This window comes from Squalius cephalus, assembly GCF_949319135.1.
Source record: "Squalius cephalus genome assembly, chromosome: 25".
Lineage (NCBI taxonomy): Eukaryota > Metazoa > Chordata > Actinopteri > Cypriniformes > Leuciscidae > Squalius > Squalius cephalus.
The window spans coordinates 11,590,539-11,606,861 of NC_137146.1; the positions used below are offsets into that span (position 1 = coordinate 11,590,539).

Consider the following 16,323-nt stretch of genomic DNA (forward strand, 5'->3'; position numbering starts at 1 on the left):
AAAAATAAATTGCATACAGTACGTGATGCACGTGTAAATTGCTATCAGATCTTTATCAGATTGCAGAGTTTATAAATAGTACATTCGGACTCTAAATTGATTCGTATTGACAGACGTGTGTGCATGTAAACACGGTCTGTGACTGGCGGCTACTCTCACACTTTGCTTTTATAGACGGTTCAACATGGCCATCCATCAAAAGATTTTGAGAGCCGTGAGCAAAAAAAACAAGCAAGGTTCCTCTTTTTGTATATTCTCCCACAGTCTTGTCTTTTCATCAGTGATGTATTTTACCTGTTTGATCACTGAATCTATATTTGAACTATTTTACAAAACATTTAGCTCAGGGATGTAAACTGGGAACATGAATTGACTGTAAATAGCCCATTCAGTTATGCCGTTTGATCATGTATTAGATTGAAGATTGATTGTTTGTATAAATTAATTTAACCATCTAATTTCACAGCATCAAGCTTTATCCTGGAGTTTTGATATGTATTCTTCTGATAAACTGCACCTTGAAAGATTTTTACACGAGGTTAAAAGAGAATGGATTTTGCTGCATTTTAGTTTTATGTACACTTTTGAAACTCATTGACATTTATAGGCCCTCAGGTACAGTATAAATGTAATCTCTGTTTCTGCTTTGCCCTTTTCTCTTTTATAATTATTTTTAAGTTACGCTTTATAAAAACTTTCATTAATAAATCATTAACAAACATTATATAATGCTTAACAGATCATTAGTTAATATATATTCACAAAGCTTGAAATATGAGATAATGTGCTTGTTAATGTTTACTAATGAACTTATTAAACACTATCTAATGTACATTAAAATGCTTACAAATGTCATTAAACTTTCAATTCAGATCATGCACTTCATGAAAAATGTCTTTAAACTTCAGTTCATAATTACCTAATGCACTTTTTTTACATTTACAAATGCAAAAGCATGTTTGATCCAGAAAATTGAACAATATAAGAATGACTGTTCCCACTTTATATTATATAGTGTCTTTAACCACGAAGTATTGTTAGGTACAATGTGTTCATGTTCTATTACGAAAAACACTTGCTATTAAGGTGTGATACGGTTCAGGTTAAGGACTGGTGTGGTGGTACAGATAGGTTTAAGGTTTGGTTAAGGGGTCAAGGGGGGTCAATTTGATTTAGTATAAGGGAAACCGTGTCAAACTGTTTATATTACATTGTTTTGATAAATAAGCAAGTGAAGAAAAAAAAAAGTATTTGTTTTCTCCTGTTGATGTATGATTCAAGGAATATCCTGTTTAATATTTAGTGTTACCGGAGAGAGAAGCACTTCATCCACTGGATTTCCTTGTGAGACAGAATTTGGGATCTTTTTATAATTTCATATTTAAAAAAAAAAATGACTGTTACATTTACATATATATATTGTTCTTATTAAAAAATATATAATATAAATAAATTTATATTTTTATTTCAATTTAGATTTTTTTTATTTAGATGTATATACAATATCAATGTTTTTTATTTATTTATATATATATTACTATTTTATGGGCTCTAAGAAATATTTTGTGTATTAGCAGCTGAAAAAACTTGGTCTACAAACCTCTGCGTTAAGGAGGAGAACATGTATAGTTGTCAGTGGGGTTTATGTGAGTTTCAGTGGCTGAGTTTTAAACATAATGTAATCCCCAAGATGCTGTTTGAGGCTTCAGCACACACAACATCAGGCGTAACGGGCATGAATGAACACACACACACTCACAAGTTAAGCATAGCATTGGATGAGCAGCAGAGTAGTTTGATTTGTAATCGGAATGGCTCTCCAAACTTTCAGGTGGCAAAACTTTTCCAGACGTTGAAATAGGAGGGTATTGGTGTGGGCATACGGACCATAATGAGACACGTTCTTCAGAGGACTAGCAGACAAAGCTCGGTGGATTTGTTGGAAATGTTTGAAGTTGTGCTGCAGGTTTGAAAAACAGCTTTACTCGGCTTGTTTCGAAGGTCCGACATTTCAGTTGATGGAGAGGGATTTGAAAAGTTCTGATCCATCATTGAAAGTTTCATCTCGGATTTGATGACTGAAAGACTCATATTAGCCGCCCACCTGCACACAGGATGAGAAAAGAGGGCATGTGCTCAACAGAGTGGCCTTTAGAGAAATAACCGAGTGTGTGTGTGTGTGTGTGTGTGTGTGTGCGCAGCTGTGACCAATCGACGTCCTCTCTCGCTTCAATTTGCAGCCAATCTTCCCATCTCTCACACGCTCCCTCATGCATCCGTTTGGTCATTTTTCCATCTTCCCTTCCTTTATCTGTTTTCTCTCTCTTTCATTAGGAGATTGCCAGAGGTGCCTAGAAGCAAAAGAGCTGCTTCATAATAATGACACTAGAAAATCACCACTTTATCTTTTCTGTGGCTAAATCCAGCCATTCAATCTATCTTTCCATCTGTCCCGGCTCCCCTCCATAAGGTGGCTCTGTTTAAAATTGCATCCATAGGTCTTCTTCAGTAAGATGCTTTTGCTTTTAATCCATTATGACAGACATCAAAGGTGGAAACAGGGAGTGATATAGCGCTTGAAAGCCACGCTGCCGGATGTTCTCCTTTTAAATATTCTCCATGGTGGCTGATTTCCAATTCAATTTGCTCCCTAACCTTTAAGAATAATTTTGTTTTAAGGTCTGTCTTCGAAAGCCTTGTCTTCTCTTTTATGTCCAAGTCGGTCATTTTCTGCCAGTGGGGTTTGAACCTGCTGTTAGCTTCGTTAAATAAATAAAAAACACCCTCTTTGGATCCATTTAAATGTTATTGCAGGATAAAGGCTCATAGAAATGCTGCCCAAAGACTTTCACCACTGTGTGACATTTCAAACCCAGCCGAGAACCCTCAGGCCTTCATGGAACATTTTACCAACTCTCTTTGAACTCAGACAGAGAATATTAATGATCTTCATTTTATTCATATCCATTTTAATATGCCGTTTCAGTCATTATATGCAGTTGTCAACCACCTGTGCGTGTTCTTCCCAGAGAAACAGAGTGATGTTGCTTTCGTCTTAAAGGGATAGTGTAATAAAAATGCTATCATTATTTATTCGTCCATTATGAGTTGTTTTTAACGTGTCCACAATGATACTGTAATTATTTTATCTGACATATATACATATTAATCAAATATAGTTATTAAGCAAAACAATATGAAATTAACTTCAACTAAAAGCTAAAAAATAAAGTAAAAAGTGAAAACTAAATACATTTTGATGTAAACATAATAATAAAGTATGACATAAAAATTAAATGAAATAATGAAAATTACGCTGAAACTAAAGTTCAGCCAAATTTTCTTATTAATTTTTATTTTTAATTATTTTTTTACCATATTACAATTTAGTGAAATTATCCATAATGATTATAGTTTAATGACTTTGCAGTGTGAGCAATTGCACTGTCTTTCAAAACATTGAAGTCAGTAAGATTTTTTTTTAAAGAAATTAATATTATTATTCTGCAAAGATGCATTCAAATGACCAAAAGTGATAGTAAAGACTTTTACATATTACAAAAAAAACAAACAAAATTCAATTTCAAGTAGATGTTGTTCTTTTGAACTTTCTATACATCATTCAGTCCTGAAAATGTATCATGGTTTCCACAAAAATATTAAGTTTCACAACTGTTTTCAACATGATGATGATGATGATAATAATAAGCAATGAAGCATCATGTGACACTGAAGACTGAAGAAAATTCAGCTTTACAATCACAGAAAAAAAAAAAACATTTTAAAATATACACAAATAGAACACAGTTATTTCAAACTGTAATAATATTTCACAATATTGGTGTTTTTAATATATTTTCATTAAGTAAATGCAGCCTTGGTGATCATAAGAAACGTATAAATACATTCATATGCATGTTATATTAGGCCAAGCTTAAAATGTAACACTCAAATTAATACAGTATATAACCCTTATAAGTTGTATTATATTATTTTATGCGTGAAATTCAAACAGAGATATTTTGAAAGAATCCGTTCTTGCAACATAGTGTACAAGTCAAAACTTGTATATTGCTTTTTGCTTAGTTTTTGTCCTTTCTGGAGCATGACAGACATGGTCACTCTAAACTACTTGTGTGTTAGACAGAAAGAGCAGACAGGTTTGGCATGACATAAATGTGAGTAAATAAATAATAACACTGAACTTTTCCTGTAATGTCCTTTACAGCGTAGGTCTGCTAACTTGGTCGGCGAGAATTTAGCGTACATAAAAGCAGCAATAACGGAAGGGCGCTCTCTCTCTTTGTAAATGTCTGTGTGTGCGTGTGTATTTGTGGAGCTCATGATGGCCCAGGGCCGTGTAGCTGATTGCCTGTTTTGTGGGAGAATGGGCTGTTATAGGCTGGAGGGTCTGCACTTACCTCTGATTACCACTAAGCCTTCGTATTCCCAAGAGCTCGTAGATGAAGCACTCTAGTGAGTCAAGGTTAGCCTTGAGTCATATACAGTCGCTAGATCTCATCGTCATGTAGCAGAACCGTCCGGCTGAGTCCATAAAGAGACTCTTCATTTATCACGAGGAGTGTGAATGTGTTACTTAAAGCCCTTTTTACTTCACCAGTGTTGTTTTTCATTCTCATGCTGACTTTGAGATCTCCACATCGGTGTTCAGAATTAAACCTGTCTGAATTGCAGTACTTCATGCTCTTGAAAATCAGCAACTTAAAGAGTCCGTAGCTCGTGATTACTCGTAATCATGCAATCTGTGTTTCATTGTGATAAAACAGCATAAAACTGGACTAAAAATGTCCCACCTGTTTCACCTCTTCATGCCACTCTTCCTCTGTGGGATCCTGATCACGATGTACGTCCTCCTGAAAAGCTTTTTTTTGTCAGATTTGATCCATCAAATCATGTGCTATAACTTTTCATATACAATTTTGACATCTTTCCCGTTCAGTCTTTTATACACCAATTACATTTATTGTGACCTTTCACATTAAACTGTGGAAATTTTGGAGAGTGAATGAACGAAGAGATATCACTGATCAATAATTGTAAAAAAATATATATATAATAATAATTTATTAAGTAAATATCATATTTTTCCCCCAGTTCGCTGTTCTGAGAAACCTCACGTCTCATTGGACCGCCTCCATATTGCCAGCTCACGCAAGACAGACGATTTTGCCTGCGGGTACAAGATAAGGAGACACCAATTAACTGGAAGCTTATTGGTGATAAAACGAAGCCCTTCTGCAGTATGCTTCATGTAGAAAATGATGTCTGTGTTTCTTCTTCGGAGACCATTTGGAATTAGCGGAAAGAATTGAACAGCCCTAGATTAATTTCATTAGCTGTGTGCTTCTGTGATAGAATAATAGGGTGCTAGAAGGAGAAGGACTTTTCTGTGTTTCAAAGGTCAATTTATTGAGCGTTTGGATGATTAAAGTGGCAAGAAGTCTGGAAAATACTCAGTTGCAAACTATGTTCTTGTTCTTATTGAAATTGGATGGCTACTTCACAGAAATATCTTGTAAGCTTGTGTTTGTACACCGGTTTTACCAATAATACAAATTTCTACACAATAGCATTTCATGTTTTGTTCTTAGTTAAAATTAGAAATCCTCTGGAGCAGCAAAACAACAACAAAATGACAAAATGTAGACACTTGCGATCTATGGGCCTCCCTCAAGCTGTTTGCATTTCTCCATTGCAGAATTAAATGTGTGACATCTAGGCAATTCTAGATTCTAGATCCCCCTCAAGTGTAAGCAACAAATATATAATGGCATATTATGACATGGCAGTACCAATTGAGATCTGTTGAGATCATTTTAAGCAATTTAGTCTTCTCTTAAATAATTTCCTCTTTATTTATTTATCTTTCTAGATTTCTGTCATCAGTGGCGGCTCATGGATTTTAAAATAGAGTATTCTAATAATAGAAAATGATTATTACTATTAACTGTAAAAAAAAGTTTTTATCTTTTGACAAATCAACTTAGATAATTAATGTGGTTCAGATAACATAATAATTTAAGTTTCTATTTATTAAACCAATCTCCTTTGTTGTATTAACTCAAATTTTTAATTTCAATGAACTCAAAATTTTAAGGCAACCAGGAAACTTACTTTTTTAAGTCAAACCAACAATATTTAAAAAAAAATATGTTTTTTGGTCACTTTTAGACATTAAAATATAAATATAATTTCACTCACCTAGCCTATAGTTTGAAGAAAAATCCATCCTTCTGTCCATTTAAATGTCAAAAAGAGCACGTTCAAAACTCGTATTCAAAGAGCAAGTTCGGCCGTTTAGTGATGCTTTTTGCTGTAGTCTATATATCCAACTTCGGCATGGGGTCTTCCTTCATTTTTCATTTGTAGCTGATGCTCGAATGGTATCTTGTTAAATTTGTTGACAATCAAATTCTCTCCATAATTAAGGTATCAAATCAGCGGGAGCAGTTCAAACTAATATCACGCAACTTACGCCTCTGCGATGATTGGTTAATATACCAAGGGAGACTAGCCTCCTCTGCGATGTGTTTAAAACTCTAACCGCTGAATCTGAGATACTCGATGGTGATTGGCTAAGTTTGTAGTAATATTTGATGCCGTTACAGTGATGAAATAACAAACAAGAAATTCACATTCTGAGACATGAAATGAATAACTGTGAATTTTATAACATTAAATCATCCTTCTCCCCATTTGCCACTTCAAAAAAATTTTGCCAGGCTGTGCCTCCCCTGATGAGTCGCCACCGTCTGTCATATATAATAAGTGTATATCTGGTGGGCTGGAAGTCTATATCTGCCTATAGTAAACTTGCAATCTCACAATGTAACTTTATATCTCACAAATCTCACAGTGTGACTGTATATCTCGCATTGTGACTTTATATGTCACACTGTGGCTAGTCCCTTTCACACATACAATCTTTCCTGGTAAATCACCGTTTAAAGATAGAGTTTAAAGATCATTTCCGATGACTGACATCACAGAATTTACTGGTATTTTGGTGCTGATGTGTAATGGTAAAAATCCAGAACGCCGTTGCTTGTGTGAACAGCATATTTGTGTAATTTACTGTACCAGTAAAGTCATTCTTGTAATTTTACAGTCATTTACTTGGATTATTGTGTGAAAGAGGCTTAAATCTCACAATGTGACATTATATTTCTCAGTGCAACTTTATATCTCACTAACTTAATCTCACAATAAGTCTTGTTTACTGTCCACTGTGCATGTGAATCAGTGCCATTTTTTTTAGTTGGTTGTAATTTCAGGGTAAATTACTGCAGTCTTTCTTTGTATGGCATTAAAAGTGTGTGTAAACAAACATTGTATTTGCTGCTTTGATATGGCTTCTGTGTGGAGTAAAACCACTCTAGGCAAATTTAACCATATAATTGGCTCATAATGCCATGAGGGGGTGTCCCGTACACCACTGACTGAAGAAGAAGCACTCAACATCCTGTAGCGATCATTGCGCTTGTGATTGCCTGTTAATATCACTTAGTGTGTTACAGCAGAAATTTATCTCATGCTTCACCAACACAAACACATAAACTCAAGAATCATATTGCTTCTCCCACTGGTCAAGTTATTTTTCCAGTGCTGTGTGAGCGTTGCCAAGTCGATTTGAATTACACATCCCCTGCTGTTCTGTTAATGTCAGAGTTTTCCCAATTTCTCATATTTTATTTCCTTTGTTCAAGTAGCTCGAGTCATATATCCGCTCTGCAGTCAGGATAACACCCCCTCCATAGAAATCCAGTGATGCTTCAACTGACACATCTGACACTCTTGAATTGTGGCAGCTCCTGCATTATTATTCTCTAGATTAAGAATAAGTTGTAGCACAATAGTCTACTGACTGTGAAAAATGTCATTCTGACTATCATAATTACTCCAGTGATAATTAGCACATCCTCATATGCTCTTTCTGTCAATTTTTTCTCTTTGACTAGGAAAGTACGCCATGCGGGACCTCGTGCACCGGCTCCCGGGCGGAAGCAATGCTAGCGGAAGCAGCGGGGGTACGGTAAACAGCACAGCAGGTAAAACCATGTGTGATGACACCGTTACGGCTATATGCTGCGCCCTACACGAGGTCATCACCAAGAACATGGAGAACGCCAAGGCCTTACGAGACGCCGGTGGCATTGAGAAGCTCATCGGTATTGCTAGGAGTAAAGGAGACAAGTAAGTCGTTTTTTTGTTGTTTGTTTGTTTTTTGATAAAAGGTCAGCATCTTATCACTAACCACTTGCAATCCGGTCTAACCATTGATAAAAACCATTAAGTGTTCTCTTACCACTAGGCCATGACTTTGTTTTTGCTTGTGTTTCCGTGGACCCCGAGGCCTGTCAGTTATTTTGTTCTCCATAAACAGTGCATTGCTCTTGGAGACATTTTATTTTTCCAGCTATACAGTTCCACTTTTATGCCAGCACCTTTTTAAAGAGATGAACAGCATGAGTCAGACCGCAATAAGCATTTTATGAGCTTCAAGGCCACATTGTCTACAGATGTTCATATATATAATATATACATTTGCCACGCAAGTCGCTTACTTGATGCTTGCTGAACTGTATTGAAGAAAAGTAAACTTGGAGTACTAGGAGCACATCCACTTTTCCCATAGTATACAGAAAGAGCTGATGTTTTATTTGCTGCATCCTTCAGAATAATGCAAAAGGTCACACAACACAAGAGGCTTTATGCATTTTAAAATGGTTAAGGGCCAAAAAGAGCTTTACCCTTAACTTTGATAAAAACAACTGTAACACAGCCTTGGCACTGGCTTATCACTTTTGTGAATCATCAGGAGATATACAGATGGGTCCAATTGAGACCACACTGAAAATCTATAAATGTAGATAGCCCCATAAATATTAACATAGGCGTGTTCATTTGATATACATGATATGCATGCAACAGGTGTTTGCTTCAAATGTGAGTCATCCAATCAAATGCAAGTCAACATTCACTCAGAATCGAAACTATATATTTTATAATATTCATTAATTAATCTTTCTTTATGCGGCTTTCTTTAGTCTCTAGAAACAATGTAGCCAGCCTGAGAGTGAGTGAGTGATGACACTTCCTGCTCGAGTCTGGATGCACACTGTCAAAGACATTAATCTGACCCTCATCAAGCTGACACTTCATGCGACTGCTTTATATCCCCCATCAGCTATTCATACTCTGTGCCCACCCCGTTCAAGCCAATATGGTGATGACAGCTGCTTCCAGTTTCCTGCAGAGAGGTTATCAAAGGGACAAGCCACTCGGGTGCTTGTTTGTCTGGATATAGCAAATGCAACCGGTTGATTTAGTACCAGCAAATGGCAGCAACCAGTGTGCTCTCGTTCTGATATGCATCAAATTTGATGATTTTTGATTTGGAGCGGATTGATTTGGTGCAGTTCGTGATTTGTTCTCAACGCAATGTGCATGGCAGAGTGAAATAATACACTCACTGATCTTGGCTGGATAAAAATAAGTCATTTAAAATGGAAGATTTAGCAAAACATAAGTCCAAAAAAGAAACTGGATGGATGGATGGATGGATGGATGGATGGATGGATGGATGGATGGATATTTAAAAATAAATAGCAACTAAATGTAATAATTTGGGTTCTGTTGTTAATTGTAACCTTTAATATTATAGTAATGTGTAATTAAGGGCTCCTCATATAGTTTACAGCATTAGCTAATATGAAAAAGAAATATCCTTAAGAAAATTTTAATTATAATAGAATTTATGTAAACACACATACACATTTGTTTAAAAAAACAGTTTAATTTAATTTAAATAATTTAAATACATTTAATTTAGATAGATAGATAGATAGATAGATAGATAGATAGATAGATAGATAGATAGATAGATAGATAGATAGATAGATAGATAGATAGATAGATAGATAGATAGATAGATAGATAGATAGATAGATAGATAGATAGATAGATAGATAGGTTGCGAAGTGGAGATGGAGATGATCAATGATATTCGCTTCACCTGTGACTGGTCATAATGTTTTGGCTCATTTGTGTATATATTCAGACATACTACTCATTTGACAAACTACTTTTTACTAACTATGTAACTAACTAGTTTCCTTCTCTGAAACCTGCACCGATGCAGAATTCACACCGAATCTGACGGCCTTTATGGCATTACATCAACAAAATGAGGGGTTTCATTTAAGAAAGGGCCTGACTCAACTGAAGATTTGAGAGTGTTAAAGTCCATGTTGAAAGATGAGGGGAGGGACAAATCAAATGTACAGCTCCACCTTTAAGAATGCATTTTGTCATTTATGTAAAGAAATTATGAAGGATGAGCGGCATTCATTTCCTCTATTAAAGTCGTGTTCACTCAAGAACGTCAAAGATTTTCTTCTAACGTTTCAAGTGGCAATTGTAAATTGTTCCATTGTGTCCTTTGAGCTGAAATGGGTTGGCTCGGCTCGGCGAAAGACAAAAGACACAGCTGTTCTATCAAATCGGCTGAAGTCAAACAATTTGTGTCATTTTTGAGAACCAAGAGATTGTTTCTTTTGTTTGTGGTGCATTGTTAATCATTACAAAAGCTGCTGTCCGTGTGAGATGTTTGCACAGAAAACACATTCATCTCAGCAACAATGTCCCAGGATTGGATTTTAATTTTTAGTGTTATGTTTTGGTATTGGCATTTTGATCTTGTGTGAGTTTGGATATTTTGTAAACCTTTTACATTCACTTTGCTGGAAAATGTGTTGTTTTAAACGTGTCTCTGTTATGCTCATCTAGATATATTAGAGATTTGGGTTTGACTCTGGCTCCTGTATTTGGTTCCTAAAACATGCAATTTATCCAAATAATAATTTTTCTATGATGTCATCCATCAAAACATCAATAGTACACTACAGTTCAAAAGTTTGGGGTTGTAAAGATTTGTTTTATGTTTTTGAAAGAAGTCTCTTATGCTCACCAAGACTGCATTTATTTTGTCAAAAATACAGTAATATTGTGAAATATTGTTACAATGTAAAATAACTGTTTTCTGTTTTAATATATTTTAAAATAGAATTTATTCCTCTGATGGTAAAGCTGAATTTTCAGCATCATTACTCCAGTGTCACATTATCCTTCAGAAATCATTTGCTGCTCAAGAAACATTTCTTATTATTACCAATGTTTTAAACATTTGTGCTGTGAAAATATTTTTGTAGAATTTTTTCAGGATGTCTTTTTTACGATTCGTTGATCAATAGAAGTAAAAAGAAAAAGTAAATAAATGTCCTTAAATCTTACTGAACCCAAATTATTGAACAGTAGTATATTTTATAAGTAGAAGAGTGTCTAAACCCAAGACCTTTTTTAATTGCATGTCTTATTTATTTATTTATTTATTTTTTATTTATTTTTTTGCATTATTATATTTTGTTTAATAATATTTATTTTAATAAATTAGAAGGGTTCAACAAATAATGAAATAACTAATTGAATCAATCTTCCAGTAACATGCTCTCAAAGTTTTATCAAATGGCTTTATTTTCAAAGTATGTCTCTCTCTCTCTCTCTCCCTCTGTCTCTCTCTCCCTCTGTCTCTCTCTCTCTCTCTCTCCTCTCTCTCTCTCTCTCTCTCTCTCTCTCTCTCTCTCTCTCTCTCTCTCTCTCTCGCAGACACTCACCTAAAGTGGTAAAGGCAGCATCTCAGGTTCTCAGTAGCATGTGGCAGTACAGAGATCTCCGGAGCCTTTATAAGAAGGTAGGAGAGCTGCTTCCACTCACAACATCTGTGTCCCACTTCATCCATCCCAATCTGAGGAATTCATTTAGCATGCTAACTGATCTCCCACTCCCAAACGATTGTGTTTGAACTTTTTGAGAAAATAGTTTGGAATGAAAAAAAACTGGAGATGCGGTTTTTTTATACCCCTCCTCCTAGACAAAGATGTGCAACCCACTGTTTATTCAGCACGACACCTTGTAGACGACTGCAAACATTAATCCGCAGTGACTACCAAAGAATGCTCTATTGAGCAGTAACGGCCAGGCTTAAGAGATATTTCATTTCAAGCGCTTGTTGCACTTACTATTGTGTGTATCCATTCAGACGTGTCTCTCACAGATTATTGAGGCAAACTTTGGCCTTGGCTAGCGCTGACTGCATTTACAACGTTTTGTATGGTCTGAATAGAACCGCAAATAGATTGACGTGAAGAGACCTTGTATGAATGTTCCCATATTTCAATTTAACAACAGACTTATCAAACAGACTTATTATTTAAATACAAAACCAAATCTTTTTTAGCCAACCTTTGGGGATTTATTTATTTATTTTTAAAAAATCTAACTGGTACTGTAGGTATAGTACTATATTGTATATACAGTACTATATAGTATATATAGTTTCCATTTGTAAAACCTGCACCTTTGAGGCCAGTAAAGTGCTCATGAAACTTAAATTAAGGGCAATTAGAATTAACCTATTAACATGTAGCTAGTTTGCTTGGGTCGTGTTCAAACACAGACAACGAATAGCACATTGACAAGGTCAAACCAAACTAATATTCTCCCAAATTAACTGGTTGCAAGAGCATTAGGACGCAAATTTTGGCCCCATAAAAAGCACTTGAAGCCTCTAGGCTGCGAGAACACACCGTTCCCCTTCACTAAGCAATCTCCATCCTGACAGATACGATTCTGGGAGGTGAGGAACGTTCCAGACTGAGCTCTGTAATGTGTCGTTTTGGCAACTCTGCTCTGAAGAGTTGGTGCTGAAGAATTACAGCCCACGGAGAGGGCGACGGCTGCCACGCTGACCTTTAGAGATGAGTAAAAGGCCACGAGCTGCCTGCCTGCACCACCGAGATGAGTTTAGAAGTGTGTCTGCAGGAATAGAGGCGTCCGTTCCCCGAACCGCGTCGGAAAAGAGAGCTCAGCGCTGGGCTAATTCACAATGCCTGTTTGAAAATGTCTGTAATGATATGTAATTATGGATGTTTGCGAGTTTACCCCGCTGAGCTCGCCGCCATCGAAACCAATGTCGAATTAAGAGCTCTAATTTCATGTGCACATACTATTAATTACCCTCTCTGTCTTTTTTAAAATATTTAGAGGGTTTGACGAAAAGGTAGCATGCGTAGATTATCATGAAAGAGAGTAATTAGAACGCTGATTCCCATTGTGCTAGCTGACTAAACATCTATAAATAATATCGAGCACTCACAGGTTCAGCAGCGTTGTGTTGGCATGCCGCCTTGAGGCAGGTTATCGAACAGCTGCTTTAGCTGACGCATATAAAGGGATGAGGTCAAGGGCGTGGAGGACAACCAGAGCTATAAGTGATTCATCAGAGAGGCTGAAGTCCTTCTACAGTATATCTGTACAGTACAGTAATCTACAGTATTGCTTATTATATACAGTTCTCGCATTGATTTTGTAGGTATAGAGCCCCCTCGCACCCTTTTCAGGCTGGGTTTGCAAAGATTTTTAAAACCTCCCTCAACCTAACCTGTTCTCTCCAACCCAGCTGAGCCCTGGAAATGTCACCGGGGATGGTATTAAGCAAAGGGCAGCAAGAAAGAGATTGCTATTATTAACATTTGCAGAGCCCGGTCTCTCATCTCATGAGTGCATAATGACAGTTGTTCCACGTGAATGTGTCTTTCTCCCCCTCCGTTGAAATGAAAGGTGTCAATTTGGATGAGTCGGGCCACCTGAGGCGCGATTCTTCGTGTTTTGGGGTGGTGTGACGGATGAAGCTGAGAGAGAAGAGGGAACACAAGAGAAGCAGAAACAAGAGGTTTGGGAAGCCAGACACTTCCCAAGGCTGTGAACAATGGCCTTGTGCCCAGGAAGCTTCTAGCCAGTATGGCAGGAAATTGTGTTATGTAGTTAAACAGTCTTTAATAATATACTCCGTGTTTAATAATATATTAAGTTGTGTATGTCCAGTATGCTCTATTTTCATTTGGTTTCTTGTTTTAAAATTACATTTTGAATTAATTCATTTATTTTTTGTACTTAATTTGGTAACACTTTACAATAAGGTTTCATTTGTTAACATTAGTTAAAGGGGTGATGAACTGAGAAATCTAATTTTCCTTGAGCTTTTGACATATAAGAGGTATTCATACTATAAGAATATCCTGTATGTTTCAGAACTGAAAACTTCCTTGTTAGTCCAATAAAAGCTTTTATTGACACCAGGCACAGCGAACGACAGGTTTTTCAAAGTGGGGATCTATGACGTCAAAGGGTATAAGGCCCCGCTTACACGTACATGGCTATTTTGAAAAACGGAGACATTTCCCTTTGTTTGTGCCCTTCGTTTACACGCAAACGGAGAATTCGCCTCTGAAAACAATTCTTTCTAAAAACTCCGGCCAAAGTGGAGATTTTGGAAAACTTCGTTTGCACGTTTGCATGTAAACTGAGAAAAACTGAGTTTTAGGCAGCGACTTCACAGAATCTGACTATTTTCGGGATTCTGATTGGCTAACGTGGGCTTGAGCTTCTCGTTACACTGCCACCTACAAGTTTGGCATGCTCTTGACAGCATATACACGGGTTCGTGTGCATGATGTTATTTTTGAAAACAAAGAGGGGTGAAATGTCCGTTTATGAAAATAGCCATCCACGTGTAAACGTAGCCTAAAACACCGCCTCCGCAGAAGAAGATCAACGCCTACTTCAACACTGCCTGTTTAGCCCCGCCCACCGATTCGCGCATTAAATGAAACTCATTATAATATGCAAAACTGTTGTCCAATCATAGTGGGCGTTTACTTCCAAGTCTTCAATGCGGCACGCCCATAAAAACCGAGCGTTTCAGGAGCAAGGCTCAAAACCAGGGTAGAAAATAGCCTATTACTTATTCATTTTGATGTTTTTGAATGTGAAAACCAAGCGAATGTCATAAGTTGACCTCAGAAAACAATATAAAAAAATGTAAAAAGCCAGTTCATGACCCCTTTAATGTATTAACTAACATGCACTCACCATGAGCAATACATTTGTCACTGTATTTGTTCATCTTTGTTAACGTTAGTGTTAGTTCATGTTAGTTCACAGTGCATTAACTAATGTTAACAAATACAACTTTTGATTTTAATAATGTATTTGTTAATGTTGAAATTAACATTTACATAGATTAATTAATGCTGTAGAAGTGCAGTTCATTATTAGTTCATGTTAACTAATAAAAACTTATTGTAAAGTGTTACCCATTGTTTTATATTTTTTTTTAATTTTGTTGATATTTTATTTTATTTGTGGAAAAGTACTATATATTTTATATACTTGGTGCTAAATTATGCATTTATGAATTGCATTTAATTCATATAAAGACTTAAAATTGAGAGATACTTAGAGATCTTTGAAGAAGTGCAGATGGTTCCAGCTCCATCTACTAATAAGGTGTGTGTTTATGAGAAAGCCCAGCAGCACTTGGCTTGATTTACTCAGAATGACGTAGAGCTGGACTAAGATGAAGTGAAGTTTTAGCCTGAGAGAAGAGAGAAGTTGCTTATGCCATTGATCTTGAGCCTGAAGCCTCACTCATGTTGTGCTGAGAGGTGTTACATTCAGCCTGGCAGCCTCTTGAGATGCAATTCCACAGTCATCCTTCCCCAACGCTCTCCACGAGGAAGTATCAGGGTAGTCAATTGCCTCAGCGACCCAAGGGAGCCAACGCAGCAAGAGCAACGCTCCTGGCTCCATCCGCCTCTGGGAGTATAATAATGAGCACTTGCCATTGGCTTGCTTCAGTGCACACTTCCACACCATAAGTTTTTTTTTTTCGACCTGACTCTTAAGCAGCATTATTGAGTAATCATGGGTAGGCAGGTTGCAATAAATGCCTCATCTTTGCATGGTCTGGTTGGTCTTTTCAGTCCTCTTTTCAGAATCAGTCCTCTAATGATGCTTCATGCATTCAACTAGAATTAACTGAGGTTTTCGGGTCTATAAAACGTGCCTTTATCCAAGTGAATTTACTGCTCAACCTTTTTTACACTTTGAAATCAGTTGCCTTAGCGTGAAAATCCATCAATCCAATGCACATTATTCTCTCAGACCTGATAAAGAAGAAAGAAAGGAGTTATGGGACGTAATGAATGCAATAAGATTCTTTAATCACATTGAAGCTCAGTCTTGCTTGAATGTATTGTTTTCAAATTGTGGGAACGTCTTCAAAGGAAGTATATCAAGTTTAGTTAGTTCTGGCAGGTCACGTTAGTCAAGCTCGTATAAGCTGACTCTCAGCTGATCCACGTCTACCTATAGGAATACGACACCTATCACAGCACCCATATA

General features: G+C 36.5%; 1 protein-coding gene across 2 annotated transcripts in view; it reads left to right on the forward strand.

The window, feature by feature from the left end:
- Positions 1-16,323, forward strand: part of ctnnd2a (catenin (cadherin-associated protein), delta 2a) — a 273,543-nt gene that overhangs the window by 245,418 nt on the left and 11,802 nt on the right. For both annotated transcript variants that reach the window (XM_079862649.1, XM_079862650.1), the window contains exons 17-18: positions 7,980-8,214; positions 11,686-11,770. In XM_079862649.1, the coding sequence (XP_079718775.1) occupies positions 7,980-8,214; positions 11,686-11,770 (320 nt within the window). The remainder of the gene's footprint in view (positions 1-7,979; positions 8,215-11,685; positions 11,771-16,323) is intronic.